A 19,489-nucleotide genomic window follows, 5' to 3' on the forward strand; every position below is an offset into this window, starting at 1 on the left:
GCGACCAGGACGAAAACCACACTGTTCCTCCTGAATCCGAGGTTCACTATCCGACGGACCCTCCTCTCCAGAACCCCGAATAGACTTTTCCAGGGAGGCTGAGGAGTGTGATCCCTCTATAGTTGGAACACACCCTCCGTCCCCTTTTAAAAGGGGACCACCACCCCGTCTGCCAATCCAGAGGCACTGTCCCGATGTCCATGCGATGTTGCAGAGACGTGTCAACCAAGACAGTCCTACAACATCCAGAGCCTTAAGGAACTCCGGCGATCTCATCCACCCCGGGCCCTGCCACCAAGGAGTTTTTGACCACCTCGGTGACTTCAGTCCCAGAGATGGGAGAGCCCACCTCAGAGTCCCCAGGCTCTGCTTCCTCATTGGAAGGCATGTTAGTGGGATTGAGGAGGTCTTGAAGTACTCCCCCACCGACCCACAACGTCGAAGTGAGGTCAGCAGCGCACCATCCCCACCATATACGGTGTTGACACTGCACTGCTTCCCTCCTGAGACGCCGGACGGTGGACCAGAATCTCCTCAAGCCATCCAAAGTCGCTCTCCATGGCCTCCAAACTCCTCCCATGCCCGAAGTTTTGCCTCAGCAACAACGAAGCCGCATTCGCTTGGCCTGCGGTACCTATCAGCTGCCTCCAGAGACCCACAGGACAAAAAGTCCTATAGGACTCTTCTTGGTGGTGTCCACCAACGGGTTGGGGATTGCCGCGACAGGCACCACCACCTTACGGCCACAGCTCTGGTCAGCCGCCTCAACAATAGAGGCACGGAACATGGCCCATTCGACTCAATGTCCCCACCTCCCTCGGGACGTGGTTGAAGTTCTGCCGAGGTGGGAGTTGAAGCTACTTCTGACAGGGGACTCTGCCAGCCGTTCCCAGCAGACCCTCACAACACGCTTGGGCCTACCAGGTCTGACCGGCATCTTCCCCACCATCGAAGCCAACTCACCACCAGGTGGTGATCAGTTGACAGCTCCGCCCCTCTCTTCACCCGAGTGTCCAAGACATATGGCGCAAGTCCACGACACAACCACAAAGTCATCATCAACTGAGGCCTAGGGTGTCCTGGTGCCAAGTGCACATATGAACACCCTTATGCTTGAACATGGTGTTCGTTATGGACAATCCGTGGCGAGCACAGAAGTCCAATAACAAAACACCGCTCGGGTTCAGATCGGGGCCATTCCTCCCAATCACGCCCTTCCAGGTCTCACTGTCATTGCCCACGTGGCATTGAAGTCTCCCAGCAAAACGAGGGAATCCCCAGAAGGTATGCCCTCTAGCACCCCTCCAGAGACTCCAAAAGGGTGGATACTCCAAACTGCTGTTGGCATACGCACAAACAACAGTCAGGACCCTTCCCCACCCGAAGGGGAGGGAGGCCACCCTCTCGCCCACCGGGTAAACCCCAATGCACAGGCTCCAAGTGGGGGCAATAAGTATGCCCACACCTGCTCGGCGCCTTCACCGGGGGCAACTCCAGAGTGGTAGAGAGTCCAGCCCCTCTCAAGGAGATTGGTTCCAGAGTCCAAGCTGTGCGCTCGAGGTGAGTCCGACTATATCTAGCCGAACCTCTCACCTCGCGCACTAGCTCAGGCTCCTTCCCTTCAGAGAGGGGACATTCCACATCCCAAGAGCCAGTTTCTGTAGCCGAGGATCAGACCGCCAAGGTCCCGCCTCGCCACCACCCAACTCACACTGCACCCAACCTCCTTGGCCCCTCCCATAGGTGGTGAGCCCATGGGAGGAGGACCCACGTTACCTCTTCGGCTGTGCCCGCCGAGCCCCATGGGTGCAGGCCCGGCCACCAGGGCCGCCATCGAGCCCCACCCCCAGGCCTGGCTCCAGAGGGGGGCCCCGGTGACCCGCGTCCGGGCAAGGGAAAACATCATCCACAGTTTTTATTCTTCATTGGAGGTGTTGAACCGTTCTTTGTCTCATCCCTCACCTAGGACCAGTTTGCCTTGGTGGCCCCACCAGGGGCATAAAGCCCTGGACAACATAGCTCCTAGGATCATTGGGACACGCAAACCCTCCACCACGATAAGGTGACGGCTCAAGGAGGGATATATATATATATATATATATATATATATATATATATATATATATATACATAGAGGTATATATATATATATATATATATATCATTTTTTTTTTTAAGTTTGCTGTACTGAGATTTTTTTTTCTCTAGTCCTATGGCTCTTGCACTTGTTGGTGTGCCTGGGTTCTGTGTATTTTTAATGCATGAATAGACCATTTGATACTTTTTGAGGAGAAATCATTACACATGTTTTACCTAGACTGTGCTGACTGTAACTATGATGAAGGCTACTGCTGTGCCTGTGTTGTACCTTACAAGTAAACACCTCATTATAATACTCAGGCAAACAAAAAAAAATTAAAGAAATTAATGTTAATTACACTGTAATATTGTACATTAATATGGAACAGGACAGCAAATTATTATCTCCTTACAGTTAAATAAAAGCCAAACTGTGGCTTGCCGCATATTGATAAATAACAGATGAATGAATGTAAAACAAAATAAAGTGGGGTGTACTCGTTAGACTAAGCATGACCTGTCCTCTTGACCAATGGTAAAAGCACATGAACCAAACATTCAAAGTTTAAAATCACTTCTACAAACTGATCTTTTCCCATAGGGTCTTTGCTGTAGAGAATGATTATTTGTGCATATACACACTTTTTTAATATAGGTGAGGGATTGTTGTTAGTTTTTATTCTGTATTCTGTAATACATATAATCTTTCTAATATACAGTATTTCCACTATCATGTTGGATGGGCCGTGGCTATCTGATACACTGTGCCATTCACACATTGTCCAGTATTGCCTGAATGACTGCATGAAATTCTGAAGTTCTCATGAAAACCAGCAAGCACACTTTTAACTTACAGTACACTGCTACCCCCTACTGGTTCCTTGCTACAGGCACCAAAGTAAATCTTGTCCCATGAATTTCAGACCTATGAAAATAATGACCTGCTGTTACCCTTTGCTGTGGGTGAGTTTTTAGAGGTGTTCTGCCTGACCCAGCACCCTCTCATACATAGGGGAAGAATATGTACATTTAATTTTTCATGTCAGTGTCACCAAAGGGTTTTATGGAAATTACTGATAAAATTGGCCTGCTTATTCAGTTTATCTTTTATATAACAATAAAATAATTTTTTTTAGTCATTTAAAATTACTTTAAATTAAGGGCACTTTTTTCCCCCTTTATAACACATTATCAGCCTTCCTTTTATTACTGTTGAGCAGTTTCCAAGCATTAGTAGATTGCATATTATAATTTTAAAAACATAAAAAATTGTTTTATATTTAATATAAAAACTTTTATTATCTATACATTTATCTTCAAACCCTAACGAATATATTACTTCAAATGCTTGACAAAAAAGGCTAAATTCTACCCCTTTAAAACTAACAGATGGTCTAAAACAATAAATTCTTGAATTACAAGCATAACAAAAGGCTTATACACAAAGGAGTTTGGAGGCTATAATTTGCACTTGACAAACAAGACCTGAAAATGAAGCAGCTTCTGTTTATGTCAGGTGTGGTTTTAGGCAATTGGACTCTGGAGCATTTCGAAAGGCAGTGCTGTGCTTTATCTTAACTAGTCTAAAGATAAATATTTACTGATAAGAAAAGGTGCCAGACTCAATTAGAGTTTTGGCACCTGCAATAACTGCTAGCAAGCTGTATCAATTAAAGGTGACAATGGAACCTTTTAAGGTGTCAGCCAAACGCTTATTAGCAACTTGCAGTCCCTAATGGTCTGGCTCATGAGGGTTTTATCCTCCAAGGTCAATTTACAGAGCTTTAGACTTAATATCACATTAATTAAGGTATCCTCAGTTAGCCTTTTAAAATCCCAAATGCAATATCATTTTTTTCTTATATTTGATTTTTACATTTCTTTGCTTATTGTGTATATTTCTTACTGTTCTTGGATATGAAAAATAAATAAAATAAAAAAAACATAAGCAAGTTTGAGCCTCTGTCCAGAAGCAACATTTCATAAAACCAAAATAGGGGCATTTTTAATTTAAATAAATAAATACAGGGAGGGTAGTCTATTGACCAAAGTTTCAAGTTCAGTTCCCTCCACAGACCCACTGAGTAACCTTGAGCGAGTCACTTTGCCTGGCTAGATATGTAAAATATATTTTTCAGTCTTTTTAGAATCAAGTGTCAGTTAAAGGAAAAATTAAATAATATATTTATTGTATTCCATTCTTAATTTTCAGGTTGGAATCTTGCTTAGTTGTAATTATTTTAAATACTACATATCTTTATATATAAATAATAAATGAAAGCATGTCTAAATTTTGAGCACTATTTTACGTATAATATACAAAGCATTAATTAGTCATTTGTAATTTTTTTTAATTTTCTTTTAGTGTTTTTGGATTCCATTTCTTTGTTAAATGTGCCTTTTCAAGTTAGAGACCTCATAAAAGGCAAAGCAGACAAAAGTAAATTATTATTTACTGTATATTGGACTGGATACCAATTGACATGCATTCAGAAGACCCAGGAACCTATCTTAGCAGCATCAGGTGCAAGGGAAGATTTAATTCTGGATAGTCTACCATGTAAATCTTAATCTCATACAGAACACAACAACAAGTAGGGCAGTTGTTGGCTTCAAAGGTTTTAAGTTAAAGTACATAAAGTTAGAAATTTGAAAAAATCTTTTTTTTTCCTCGAAGGTTTCACACAACTCAGTTTGTGTGTTTACATGCATACACATAACCAGGTTAATGTGAATAACCTGGTGTGGCTGTCCGAATAATAGAAGGGTCTTAACAATAACAACTGAAGAAAGTTGGGGTGTCAAGATAGCCCTCCCGTTTTACTTGCAATTATTAACAAAAACCTGATGGCATGAAGAATCAAAGAAAAACATTTGCCACGTAAGGAGAATGGCTACTATTAATTTAGCTCTGTTATGGGGTCAACTAATATGGACCTCCATTGTTTCGATCATCTCCCTATTAAATGATGCCTCCTTCTGGACAGTTGTTATTTGGGTGATTTCTCATCTTTGGAGGAAGAATGCAACAAGAAGTTAGTGGCAGTGTCATTTCTCAGCCCGAAATGGTAACACTTACATGGGAAGAGCTTGGATGATGATCCTCAGATGCATATGTGTGACAACCATCCAGGAGAGGCCCAGGAGAGGGCATTGGCATTGCCCCCTGCCAATGGAGCATCATGTACTTGTAAGGCTGGAGGCTGAGGAACCATCAAGTTACCCTAGGGTTGAAGTATTTCCATCCACCCAACCACTGGAGGCAGATGTAGTTAGTAAACAGGGTGAACTCATGCCCAAGAAGGCAGTATCTCAGTTGGGTAAATGCCTCCTGTTCAATCACTGCATATCTCATCTCTTGATCCAGCAGTTTCCAGCTGAGTTTCATGACAGGGTGTTCAGCTCCATTGACAACCTGGCTTGGCACAGCACTGAGGCCGGAGTCCAAGGTGTCAGTGTGGAGAAAAAAAGGCAATGTAAAACTAGGTGCAAGCAATACTACAGCTGACATAAGAACTAATTTCAGGTCATAGAATGCCGCTTTGGCATCAGGGTTCCATGCCACGATGTTGGCAGCCTTCTTTCCTGTGAGGGCTATCAAGGGTGTCACACTCTCTGAGAACTGGGGTATGAATCACCAGTAGCACCCCGGTAATCCCGAATGGCCACAACTTTGGACCACTGCAGTTTGACATGTCCAATGCCAACAACAAAACCTAAATATTTAGACATTTCTTGGGGTCGATCCACAAGCAGTAAACATGCAGGGTGGGTAGACTTCCAGGTGCCAGAATGGATGACAATGTCATCGATGTAAGTGACACTATAGGCATTGTGGGGCCGTACTATCCACCAAATGCTGGAAGGTCCCAGGAGCCCCATGCAGCATAACTGAGAGGCAATACTGCCATTGGCTGCAAGGGGTGATGAACGCAGTCTTATTCTCAGCCAAGTTCATCAGGAGAATCTGCCAGTAGCCCTTCCTTCTAGTCATATTAATGGCAGACAAGTACCGGGCGCCTCTGAGGCATTCCAGAAGGTTGTCCACCCTTGGCATAAGGTAAGTGTCAAACCAGGAGGCTTGCTTTAGCCAACAGAAGTTTTTGCAGAATTGACAGCTTCCATCTGGCTTGGGCACAATATAATTTGGGCTGGACTATGGACTGTGACTAGCCTCTATAATGCAGAGGCCCAGCACCTGTTGTATCTCTAATTCCACCAAAATAGGAACCACCTGACCATGAGCTGTGATTCTTTTCTCTGCCTAGGAATGAGGGTGTCCCCATAATTTAGTTGTTTGACACCCATCAGGACCAACGCCATGGGAGTGGTGCCACCGGAGACGCGGTTTTGCCATGACCTCAAAAGATTTGAGTGGTATACCTGTTCTGGATGCCAGTTCAGCTGATACACTAGATAGTCTATAAGCCCCTTCCACTTGCAGACTTCAAAGGCCATTGCCAGTGAGCCAGGAGCTTCGAGTAGAATGTTGGAACCAATAACATGACCATGTCCCTTATTTAAAACTCATAAAAGGAGACTCTGAGGTTGTATAGCCGGGCTTAAGGTCACTGTGTGGTCTTGAGGTGTTTCTTCATGATGGGTTACAGCTTCATGAATCAGTTGCATCAGCTGCTGGAATAATAATAATGCCGGTACTTTTATTTCAATAAGCGTCATTTTAGGTTATTCGTTACTTTAAAAAGTAATCTGATTTCATAACACATGTTATTTTTAACAAATTACCTGACTGCTCCTTAGATTGTGTTGCTAAATTTAACACAGTGCGTCAACCTCAAAATAAATTTGCCGATTTCTGAAATACTAAAATAGATTGTTTTGGTCAGGAGAAGGAATGATGAGACTGTCTAAACATTTGCCTCTGGAAATTTATTTTGTGTATGCTTCTGCCCGTGGCTGCTGAAAGCATGTGCGATGCAAATGCATGCACAGACTACAAAATCTTTAACAGTAAAGTTAACAGTTTACATGGCCACATAATTTAGTTATTCTTGGAGAAATCTGTCTCTGTTAACCAGGTTTCTCAGAAGTCAACAACACAGTTTCTGTAACTGGCTTAAAAGTTTACACTGCATTTTAGAAACTAGGTTTCTGTGATAAACTAGGTTACCAAGGTGCATGTAAACACTGAAGAAAAGTTTATCATCTTATTATTTTGATTTTTCACATTGAAGAAAAGTTTATCATCTTATTATTTTGATTTTTCACAAACAAAATAAGAAGTTATCACAACTATTTGAATGTTCCTTGATGGTATTTCAACCTCATTTGTAAATTCATTTAACAAGACTTAAGACTCATTAGCTGAAATGAGTAAAGTACACACATAATACATTTGTGTCTGCAAATTAGTGGTTTAAGTTTTGGACTTCAGACCCTGAGGTTGTGGGTTCAACTCCCACTACTGAGACTTTTAACCATGAACAAATCTCTTCACTTGGCTGAGCACCAAATGGAAAACCAAAAATGTAACCAGTTTCATCTCAAAATGTTGTAGGTTTTCTTGGATATGATAAAATATTGTAAATTAAACATGCTGTGTTAAGTATTTGTTTAAAACAAAATAAGCATACAACAAAGTCATCTATACATATAAAGGAGAGTTGGGATCCGAGAGACTGTGTTTGTGTGTTTGTGGAGGGATTGAGAGTTAAGGCGGGTCGAGGAGTCACGTGATCATCTCCCTCCCATTCACGTCATTTCATTCACTTCATTTCACTCCGAGCTGAGCTCCGCAGCTGACGCAGTCTTGCCGTTCTTTTTCCTTAGTGTTTAGTCCTCTCTCCTTTACTGATTTATATAAAGGAGAGTTGAGATCCGAGAGACTGTGTTTGTGTGTTTGTGGAGGGATTGAGAGTTAAGGCGGGTGGGGGAGTCACGTGATCATCTCCCTCCCATTCACGTCATTTCATTTACTTCATTTCGCTCCAACCTGAGCTCAGCTGAACTCCGCAGCTGACGCGGTCTTGCCGTTCTTTTCCTTAGTGTTTAGTCCTCTCTCCTTTACTGATTTACTGTTTACTAGACACAGTACTTACTGAATAGTATTTTTCCTTTAGTGTTTCTACTTAGTGTTTCTTAGTGTTTAGTAGACGCGGTGTGACAGTGTACCCGGCAGTTTACTGTTACTTTCTACTTCGTTTTTGGACTTTAGTGTTTAGTAGACTTTTACTTTATCTCATTTACTGTTTTTCCCAGCGGTGTTGCCGTTTTTCCCGTTTCTATTTTTATGTAACATGTTCACGAATTAGTCATAGAGAAGAGCTGCTGAAAACATCTTGTTTTACATTATAGCACTTGAAGTTTTTATCTGTAGGTCCCCTTAATACACTTATTTCTCAGTACTCAAAAATGCTTTGAACTTGAAGTAAGCTAAAGAAAAAATTGTTGCATATTTAGTACAACTTAAAACACCACCTAAAATATTTTTTTTTAAATCAAAGCCTAACGTATTTAGTAAAATGAACTATTAGAGTTTTCAGTGTATCATGTTCATTTCCAAGTGTATTGCTCCATATAGAGTACAATGAATTCATATGTAACCAGCATGCAACACATCACCACACTTTGGCATCACAATCAGACAGATTTACTAGTCAAATGCGGACATTACCTTAAAACCTCTGCATGCAGGTTGACTATTCTAAGTAGAAATAAAGTTTTACGTTGTGATTCTGAAAGCAGGCCGTGTAAGAACATACAGTACACCTATTACTTTATGCAAGAGTCATCGGGGTCATATTCAGCCGCACAACCAACCTCATTCTTACCAGGTGAATTTGGAGCATTCAGTTAACCTGGGTGAAATTCATACTGACATAGGAAGAACATGCAATGACTGGGCTAGGGTTCCAACGGCTGTATCCAATTTGATTATATACTTTCTACAGCTCCAGGTTTTTCTCTTTAAATGTATTATCAACTGGAATTGACTGCTAAGCTGCCTTAAGATGACTTTCTATGAACCATATGTGGGTCTGTGCATTAGTGTGCCCTGCAGTGGACTCTCATTTGTTGATCTTTTTTGTATGTGCTTTTTTGCCTTTCTTCATTTTTCTGTATCATTTCTATGTGAAATAGTTAAGCTTCTTTACCAAAAAACTTATAGGTGTCTGACTTCTGTTCTTTTAGCTGCTGAAATTCAAAGGATTGTGAACCAACTTGGAACTGCACAGGATACAAATGAGCTGCGCCAACAGCTGTAAGTTTTTATTTGTTCTGATTTGTCAGCAGGTAGCAGTATTAAATCATAACAAATGTTATTTGTATTTTCTATACATCTGTCCATTTATTTTCAAACCCCATTTATCCTCAGCAAGGGTGTTGGGAAGCTGGAGTCTGTCCCAATAAACATCAGGCACAAGGCAGGAACAATCCTAGGACAGGTCACCAGCCCATTGCAAGGTGAATGTACAGACACCCACACATCAGGGGCCAATTTACTATTGCCAATCCATGCAACCTGCAAACCCACATAGACTTTGTAAACACATGCAAACTCCACGCACAGAACACCCAGGATATGAACCCTAGTCTCCTTGTTGAATGAATTAAACTTAAGCAGTGCCATAATTATTTTATTTATTAATTTATTTATATCTATACTATGTGTGCCAAAATAAAGTGCCATCCATCATCCAATCCGCTATATCCTAACTACAGGGTCACGGGGGTCTGCTGGAGCCAATCCCAAGCAACACAGGGCGCAAGGAAGGAAACAAACACTGAGCGGGGCACCAGCCCACCGCAGGGCACGCACACACACACAAGGGACAATTTAGGATCGCCAATGCACCCAATCTGCATGTCTTTGAACTGTGGGAGGAAACCGGAGTACCTGGAGGAAACCCATGCAGACACGGGGAGAACATGCAAACTCCATCCAGGGAGGACCCAGGAAGTGAACCCGGGTCTCCTAACTGCGAGACAGCAACACTACCCGCTGCGCCACTAGTGCAGCGAAGAAGCAGTACAGGAGAAAGCTGGAGCAGAAGTTGCAGAATAACAGCATGAAGGAAGTGTGGGATGGGATGAAGATCATCACTGGCTGCAGCTCGAAGGGGGTGCCACCATCAAGAGAGACTTGGAGAGAGCATACCAAATGAACAACTTCTTTAACAGGTTTGACCACCCTCATGCACTCTCACCTCGGAGTACTTCACCCTCCACCCATCCTTCCACTGATACCAGCATAGGTGAGACATCCCTACCCACAATTACAACAGCCCAGATGAAGAGAAAGCTGAAGAGACTTTGTGCCAGCAAAGCAGTCGGTTCAGATGGAGTATTGCCACGACTGCTGAGTCCTCTACAGCGCATTTTCAACCTGAGCATGGAACTGAGGAGGCTTTGAAAAACATCTTGCATCACCCCAGTCCCAAAGGTATCACGTCTTAGTGAGCTGAATGATTTCCGGCCTGTCACTCTGACGTCAAATGTGATGAAGACCATGGAGCAGCTGCTGCTTCACCACCTAGATCTATCTATCTATCTATCTATCTATCTATCTATCTATCTATCTATCTATCTATCTATCTATCTATCTATCTATCTATCTATCTACCCTGCCGCTCTATGAGTAATTAAATTGTGAAAAAATGTGTAATTAAATAAAAGTCATCTAACAATTATAAAATATAAAATGATTATTTTATTATCATTAAAGTTTTTATTTCACAATGGCATTATCTTTTGTATTTCATGATGCATTTCCAAATGGCTTTTATTTACTGCCCAATGCCTTTTTTCATTACTGTTTTTCCTTTACAGTTTAACTTGTTTCTGTTTTATACAATGGCTCTTCAAGTAAGCACCATCACAAAGTTTTATATAAATCAATGAACTTTAAAAATTCATTAGGGAAGGGAGAGTAATTCTTGTTCTAAGCCCATATTGTTATTCTGAAAAATGTAGTGGTTGCAAGGCTTCACCACTGAAACCTGCTAAATTTCAAAGGTTGGAAAGAAAACTTGTAAAGTTCTATTGAAAATATTAACAGTTAAAAAAATATATTCTTTCAAGAAAATATTACTTTAATGTATAAAAATCATATCATATTGATGAAGCTGTAATGTTAAAAAATTACAGACATGAACTGAAAAGAGAAATCTCAGTTAATTAAAGTCAGATCTAGTCATAGTGCAGAAAGCTCATTTAAACAGAATCAAAATCATTCACAGTACTTAATGCACAGAAATGTAACCTGGTAGCTTTGTAGCCAATTTTTTTTAAGAAAAACTAAAATGAAATATATAATTAAATATAATAACAATAATTTCATTAACTAAAAACAAACTAAAAACTGCTTGAAAACTAGAACTAAACAAAAAATATGAAAGACAAACCAAGCTAGTTTTTGTCATTTTAATTTTGATTTTCACTACCCTAGTTTTTGTAGATAATGTACAGACCAGTGTGCAGGTGCTGTGTTATCTATTATTTTTTCCTTCTAGAACAGAGAACAAATACCAATGTCTCATCACTGCTAATGACTCATTCTGTGGATTTCATTGTCCATAATTGAGTGTCAGTCACAGATGTTCTGTTGTCAGCAAATGGCAGTCAACTTTCACTAAACTTCAATGAAAAGTCACTTTCATTAAATCATGCCACATGTTACTTTGTAAGATACAGCTAAATAGTTTAGGTGTCTGTTAGTTTTAGTTTTAATTGACCTGAACCGTTTACCAGAGGGGAGTTTTTGGAATAAGTGATGACCTGGGTACGACACTGATGATTCTTTTGACATGGTTTATAACACTAGATGCATACAGATCTGCAACAGATGGATGAGCACAGTCAATTATCTTTTCAGCAGATCTCCCAACACTCTTTAATTTATTTTTAAAGTAGACAGTTGCTGAACTAAACCAGACAACAATGGAGAATGTAATTACACTTTCAATGACTTTGTAGAATCGTACTATGATGGACTGGCAAGAATTTATTTACTTTAGCTGATGTAAAATCATCCGTTGCTGAGCCTTCTTAATGATGAAAGTGGTGTTAATGTCCCAGCTGAGTGTATATGATAGTTGAAAGCACAAATTTGAAAGAGTCCACCAAATTAATTGCAGAATCATTCATTTCTAGAGATGTTATTGTGTTTTTGTGTCAATGGCACAAATTCTGCTGGAATTGAAACACAATCTGTTCTGTGATTTATTTTTTTATTTTTTGCTAAACATAAACATAGAGTTTCGCTGTAAATTACATTTTTTTGAGATTGGCTTTGTTCATCACTAGTTAGGTTTATCACTATCAACCAGAATTGAAACTTGATTCATCAGATGATTCCTTTTTTTGCTAATGTGAAAACATGTGATGATGATGAAGTGTTCTATATTATAGTAGTAGGAAAACCAAACAAAACTAAATTAATTCAGCCTGCTGTAGCACCCATGCATGCAGCTAGGGTGATCAATATTTTAGAGTTACAATATCATAGAATTCGTGTTTTTGCTTTATTTCTCAATATGAGCACTGATAAACTTATAATGGCTGGAGATATTAACTGTGTATGTAATCCTGCTTTAGATAGGCAATCTAGCTACAACAACAACATTTATTTATATAGCACATTTTCATACAAACAGTAGCTCAAAATGCTTTACATAATAAAGAATAGAAAAATAAAAGACACAATAAGAAAACAAAATAAATCAACATTAATTAACATCGAATAAGAGTAAGGTCCAATGGCCAGGGAGGACAGAAAAAAAAAAAACAGACAGCTGGAGAAAAAATAAAATCTGTAGGGATTCCAGACCACGAGACCGCCCAGTCCCTCTGGGCATTCTACCTAACATAAATGAAACAGTCTTCTTTGGATTTAGGGTTCTCACGGAAGGGCTTGATGATGATGGTCACATAGACTTCTGCCTTTTAATCCATCCATCATTGTTGGAGCATCATGAAGCTTTGAGTAGGTGGAGGTGGCAGGCCACCACCACAAAGAAACCGGAAAAAGAAACAGAAAAAGAGAGTAGTGGTCAGTACGGATTTTAGAGCCACCATGAGTAGTTATTATGAGGAAAATAAAATAAATAGAACTTCATCAATAATTTCACATTTTACAGAGGATCGCAACTTGTCAGATAGAGGTTTCTGCATCTGTTTTAGATATTTCTTTTTCTTACCTGTTCACCATAGTTTCTAACAACCACAATTTTTATCAGTGATTAGTCTGTAGCCCTACTGTGGGCTGGTGCCTTGCCTAGGGTTTGTTTCCTGCCTTGCGCCCTGTGTTGGCTGGGATTGGCTCCAGCAGACCCCAGTGACCCTGTATATTGGAGATAGCGGGTTGGATACTGGATGGATGGATGTTCACTTCAATCAGGAAATGTCTCCACTTTATGAAAATATGTCTGGAGCATTCCAAAACTGGAGATGCTTTTAAATTCTTCAGATACAGAAAAAGAGTAATGTTATAAAGTTTTTTCCCTGCCTTATGTATATCTTCCTTACCATAATCTTTGTTGTTTTTGAATTATTTTTATGTTTTTTGTTTTTATGTAATTTTTGTTAATATTATTATGTTTATTTATTATTTAGAATTTATGCAGTATGTATCAGTCTGTAAGATTTCTTATGTCTCTTGTGTTTTATTGCAGTTCCCATTGCTGAGGGACTACCCTAAGTCTTTATATTTTAGCTTGGGGAGTAGGTTCCTCAGAGTTTTTTTTTTTTTTTTTTGTTTATGGGATTGTTATGATCTGATGATTTGAGTTTATATGGCATTGGAAAATAATATATTTGAGAAGGCATATGCCACCAGTGCTGGTGTATGGTGTGAATCATACAGATGCATATAGCATTTGTTACAAGCCATGGAAGAATGCAACAAAGAAAAATTACTACAGAGACAAAAGTAAGATAATATGCAGCCTAAGGCTATGGAAATTTGCCGAATTGGAAGTGTGACTTGGGTAAATGTGAAACCTCCATCTATGACTGCCACTGCAAGCAGATAAGCAAACACTACACATATCTTTACCTCAAGAAAAGAGTACCAAGAGTCAGTATTAAAATGTATTTCTCTCTAATTTACTTTTTATTTAGAATATTAGAACAGTCAGACGAGAACGGACCATTCAGCCCAACAAAATATGCCAGTCCTATCCACTTGATTCTTCTAAAAAACATCAAGTCTAGTTTTGAAAGTCCCTAAAGTCTTATTATGTACCACGCCACATGGTAGCTTATTTCAAGTGTCTATGATTGTCTATATAAAGAAAAACTTAAACCTAAAGTTTGTGTGAAATTTACCCTTAACAAGTTTCCAACTGGGTCAGCACGGCATCTAAATCATTTATACATTATATATTGAAAATAGCACTAACCTCTTAACAGTCAATTCTATTTCTTCAGACCATAACCATCTGCTTCCTTTATCAACACCAGTTCTGCGCCAATCTACAAACATCATGGTTCGGTGGCAACTTGGCGAAAAGACAATTCGGTGAAGAAACAACTTGGCGAAATACAACTCACCGACATCCTTTACCAGCTAGGTAATAGTTAGGTTCAAAGAGATTTTTTAATTATATTTAAATTACAACGTAATTTAAAATGTTGAACAGAAATGTATATGGTTGACGAACGAACTTTATTCTGCAGATGGAACAAATTCTATCTTTCATTATCTTCTGCAACCAAAATTGCTAATCCTTTGTATAAATTGTATTGATTGTAATCGTATGATAACATTATTTAGAATACAAAAGGTGACCTGCGAGTATGGCTTAAGGAATATCTTTACTCTCAACGTATTGAGACTCTCATAAAGCAGGTGATTCTGTGGATTTTCCAGCGCCCTACGTTGTCATTTAAATATCATTAAAAAAATCTTTTTGAACCTGACTATTACCTAACTGGTAAAGGATGTTGCTGAGTTGTCTTTTCACCGAGTTGTCTGTCACCCAGTTGTCTTTTCGCCGAGTTGTCTGTCACCCAAGTGCCCCTGAACAAAACATCACCCTGAACTCCCACTTCTTTTAGTTTGATGCCCAGCCTCTCATGTGGCATCTTATCAAATGCTTTCTGAAAGTCAAGATAAATGATATCATATGCTTCACTTTCATCATGTGCTTTTGCTGCTACATATAGAATTCCAGCATGTTAGTAAAACATGACCTCCCTCTTCTGAACCCATGCTGACTATTCAGAAGAACTCCTGTACTTGCCATACACAGCTCAATCTTATCCTTAATAAATCCTTCCAATAATTTTCATGTAATGCACGTTAAGCTTTCCGGCCTATAGTTGCTTGGATCTGCCTGGTCACCCTTTTTGTATAACGGGATAACATTTGCCATTTTCCAGTCCTTCAGAATCTCCCCAGTGTGCAGTGACTTCTTAAAAATATGTTTCAAGGGATTATATATGTACTCGCTAGTCTTCTTTAGAACTCGAGTGTAAATTTCTGGTTCTGGTGATTTATTTGATTTTAGCCGGTTTAATCTGAGCAGTACTTCTCCTTATACAATTTCTAAATCACTCAGAACCTCCTGCTGGTAAGTTATCCACTTCCTCACCTGTGAAGACCTCTGAAAAATGTAAGTTTACAGCATCTGCAATTTCACTGTCTGTATTTTTAATTTCTCCTTTACTATTCCTGATGCACTTCGCCTTGACTGTTCATTTGCTACTGAAATATTGAAAGAATCACTTTGGGTCATCTTTAGCCTTATCTGTTATATTCCTCTCCAACTGTCTTTTAGCCTTCCTAATATCCTTCTTAATTGTTTCCCCATGTTCTCATATGCCCTATGATTCACCCTGGAGTTATTAGTCTTATAAGCCTTATACAGTTGTTTTATTCCTTTGCAGCTTCTTTTTAACTCTATATTAGCCCACTGCAGAGCTTTTTTAAATCTCCTATTAGTTCCAAATTTATATGTACCTGTCCTGCAATACATGTAAAATATTTTTAAACCTGTTCCACTGCACCTTGACTGCCTCTACCTTTAAAAGCTTATCCCAGTCTATCCATCCTTAGACTTTATTGCATCTGCTCAAAATTTGATCTACCAAAGTTAAATTTAGCAATTTTAGTCTTTGCATCTGCATTCTTTCAAAACACTGAGAACTGTATTATATTATGGTCACTTGACCCTAGTCTTTTAATCACCTCTACACCCTCAATTCTAGCCTGATTATTACAAAATACTAAATACAGACAGGCTTCACCATGTGTTGGTGCTTTAACATACTGTGTTAAAAATCATTCATTGATTACTTCTAAAAACTCCTTCTCTTGTGCTGTGCTTTTGCAAAGTTTGACTATAATATTCCCCTGTAAACTGGCCTTTTTAATATTACTAAAAAGATGTGTATGCTAAAATTAACTGCCTGCATTGGGTAATCTATAACACACTCCAAAAAAGGCCTCTTTCCTGAATGCTTCCATTCAAAGCCACATATCCCCACTAAGATGGGGCTCGTCATCCATCTGAAGAGGACTTGCATTTAAATTCTGTTTGACATAAACAGCAACCCCACATCCTTTTCATTTCATCTATCCTTCTTTAAAAATCTGTATCCTTCTATGTTGTAGTCATCCCCATCTTTGTTATTTAACCAGATTTCTGTTATTGCTATAATAGGACATAATTATGCTACAAACAACTCAAACTCATTTGCCTTATTTTTGATACTTCTAGCATTAAGGCAAGCTTTATTACCGTGTTACTCCTTCTGTATTTAAATGTTGGGTTAAAATTTACATTACTATGCGTTTTTATTTCTACACTGTTGTTTATTCCTCCATGTATAATTCTAAACCTGGCCTGTCCTAAACTCCCTGCCCACACCCCATTCCCTAGTTTAAACAATGTTCGACTAACCTACTCATACACCTACCCAATACATTGGTGCCCCTCCAGTTCAGATGTAACCCGTCACGGTGGAACAGGTCCCATATGTTCTAAAAAGAGTCCAGATGCCCTATAAACCTATACCCTTCTACTCTGCACCAAGATTTAAGCCATGCATTAAGCCTTTCAATCTTCTCAATCTTACCTGGACTGGTGTGTTGCACAGGCAGAACTTTAGAGAAGGCTACCTTGTCAGTTCTGTTTCTCAGCCTGGCACCTAACTCTTTGAATTTGGATTGCAGAACTGACAGACCACATGTATGTATGTCATTTGTTCCAACATGGACTATGACAACTGGGTCCACCCCCATCCTAGTCGAAAGCCTATCCACCCTTCCAAGGAGGTCTTCCACTTGTGCACTCGTATGGCAACTCACCGTGCAAGACTCTGTTTCTCTGGGGGAAACCTGAGCTTCAATTCCCCTAATGACTGGGTCCCCAACTATCACTACATCTCTTTTTCTGGAAACTGATTTTGAGGTGGCTTATCGGGGCTCCTTACCTCTGCCTACCACCTCAGAATCATCAGAGACACTGACCAGCTCTGCAAGGACCTGAAAACAGTTTGACACTTCTAATTCTGGGGTTGATGCCCCCGGACAGTAATGCCCTCTCTACCTGTCTGGTCTGGGATCTCCTCCCTACGCCACCTTAGGGGTGCACACTATCTCTCTAAAGAACACCTGGACTGGATCCGCCAATTCTCAACTACAACACAGGCCAAGCCAACTCCTCGTCCAGTATGGCGACCCTGAGCTTGAGGTGCTGGATCAGATGGCATCTACTGCAAATGTAGCCCTCATAGACAACTGGCTCCTCCAAGACATCATCTCATTGTCACAATATTTGCTTCTTCAAAATGAACATATTTGGTAAGGTTAAAGGCTTTTGTTTTCATTCTGGGACCTCAACCCTACCACATCCATTTTAAAACTCATGAACAGGCTATATATTTTTTAAAATACATAAAAAATGCTTCACTTTTGAGCATAATTGTATGTGGAGAATAAGATATATCATGCTTGTAGGAAAAAAAATACCAAACCAATCCGTACTTATCAGTATCTGAACTGCTATATTAACAATATGTTTGCATGCTTTGAACAATTATGCCTAAAACAAAATCTTTTAGCAACATATTTATTTAAATATGTGCAAGAAATCTGCAGAACTTTCCTAAATTTTCATTTATATTTATTAATGAAAACATAAACTCCATTTGCGATGAACATTTAAACAGGATCTCCGGATTCAACCAGTTTATTTTAAAGATTGCATCTTTAGATGATCTAAGGTAACTTTGGAGATGTCTGAGCCATAAGCAAAAAAATACTAACAGTTTGTGCAAAGTATAATTCAGTTTAAAAAAATATATTTCAGCTAATGCTAGGGTTGTAGTTAGTGCTATCGTCTCCCAAACCTAAAACTTTAGGTTCCATATTCAACCCAGTCTCCACTGGAGAATCAAAAACACCAAGTGCTTACAATGGAGTGCTATGACCCTTTATGTGTTGTTCCTGATGCTGTTTGGTTTGGATTAACCACTGGAAAAATTTTAATAGGTTGAGAGTTTCAAGATGTCATTATTGTCACAATCACAGAATACAGTGAAATTTCTATTTGCATGTCCTGTTTAACAAGGAATATGTCTCCAATCTCTGGCCCAATGATCAGCGAGTATTACTACCTTATCTTGAAACTTCTGTCTTCATAACTTCTAAACGTCTATTTTCTTTACCAGGAGCAACTGCTTTACCTGAAAGCTTTGGTTATCCTAATCTGAATTAACTATTTAGATAAAAATGTTACAGAAAATGTAACTGTAAAATAAATGTAAATTTATGAGAAAACTGAAGGCTCTGGGGCCTAACATGTATGTGTTTAATACCAGATTACTTACAGCTCTAGAGTCCCAAGTTCGAATTTCAGACCACACATTATATGTATGGACCTTCATATTTTCTTCTAATTTATGTGTGTGTGTGTGATTGTGTATTTTTTCCCCCTGGGTATTCCAGTTTTTCATTCACATGATTAAGGCTTTAGTCATTTTAGATGACTATAATTTGTCTGGTGCTTTGTGAATGTGTTCTGTGATAAGCTGTCAGTGAAACTGAGGTTTGTTATTTGTACTAAAATATCTGTTTTTGAGAGATGTGTTTGTGAAAGAATGAATGAATATACTGTAAGGGGGTTCAGAACCTATCATGGTGGTTTAAACACATTAATGTTACATTGTGATCCAATCCAAACGTAATGCACCATCTGAGTCCTCATTATTCCTAAACTTTTTTTTAAATGTTTTCAAATGTTTTTCAGGCTAAGAAATAACTTATTCCAAACCCATTTTTCTAGGGTTTCATTTAGAAAGATATTTTTTTTTACTTGCTATTCTGAATTTCCTTTTGGTTTGGAAATGTACTGCACCTATGAATATTTCATCATCTTAAGTGAAATATTCTGTTTTAATTTTTGGTATACAGTTAATGATTTCATATTCTAATTATCTTTCT

The 19,489-nt window shown here is 39.2% G+C and overlaps 1 protein-coding gene across 1 annotated transcript in view; it reads left to right on the forward strand.

Moving 5' to 3' along the window:
* The window catches only part of LOC120525311 (syntaxin-7-like), a 184,432-nt gene that overhangs the window by 130,527 nt on the left and 34,416 nt on the right, over nt 1-19,489 (forward strand). The window contains exon 3 of the mRNA XM_039747497.1: nt 9,232-9,301. Within this exon, the coding sequence (XP_039603431.1) occupies nt 9,232-9,301 (70 nt within the window). The remainder of the gene's footprint in view (nt 1-9,231; nt 9,302-19,489) is intronic.

The sequence above is a fragment of the Polypterus senegalus genome, chromosome 3 (assembly GCF_016835505.1).
Source record: "Polypterus senegalus isolate Bchr_013 chromosome 3, ASM1683550v1, whole genome shotgun sequence".
In the NCBI taxonomy this organism is placed as follows: Eukaryota; Metazoa; Chordata; class Cladistia; order Polypteriformes; family Polypteridae; genus Polypterus; species Polypterus senegalus.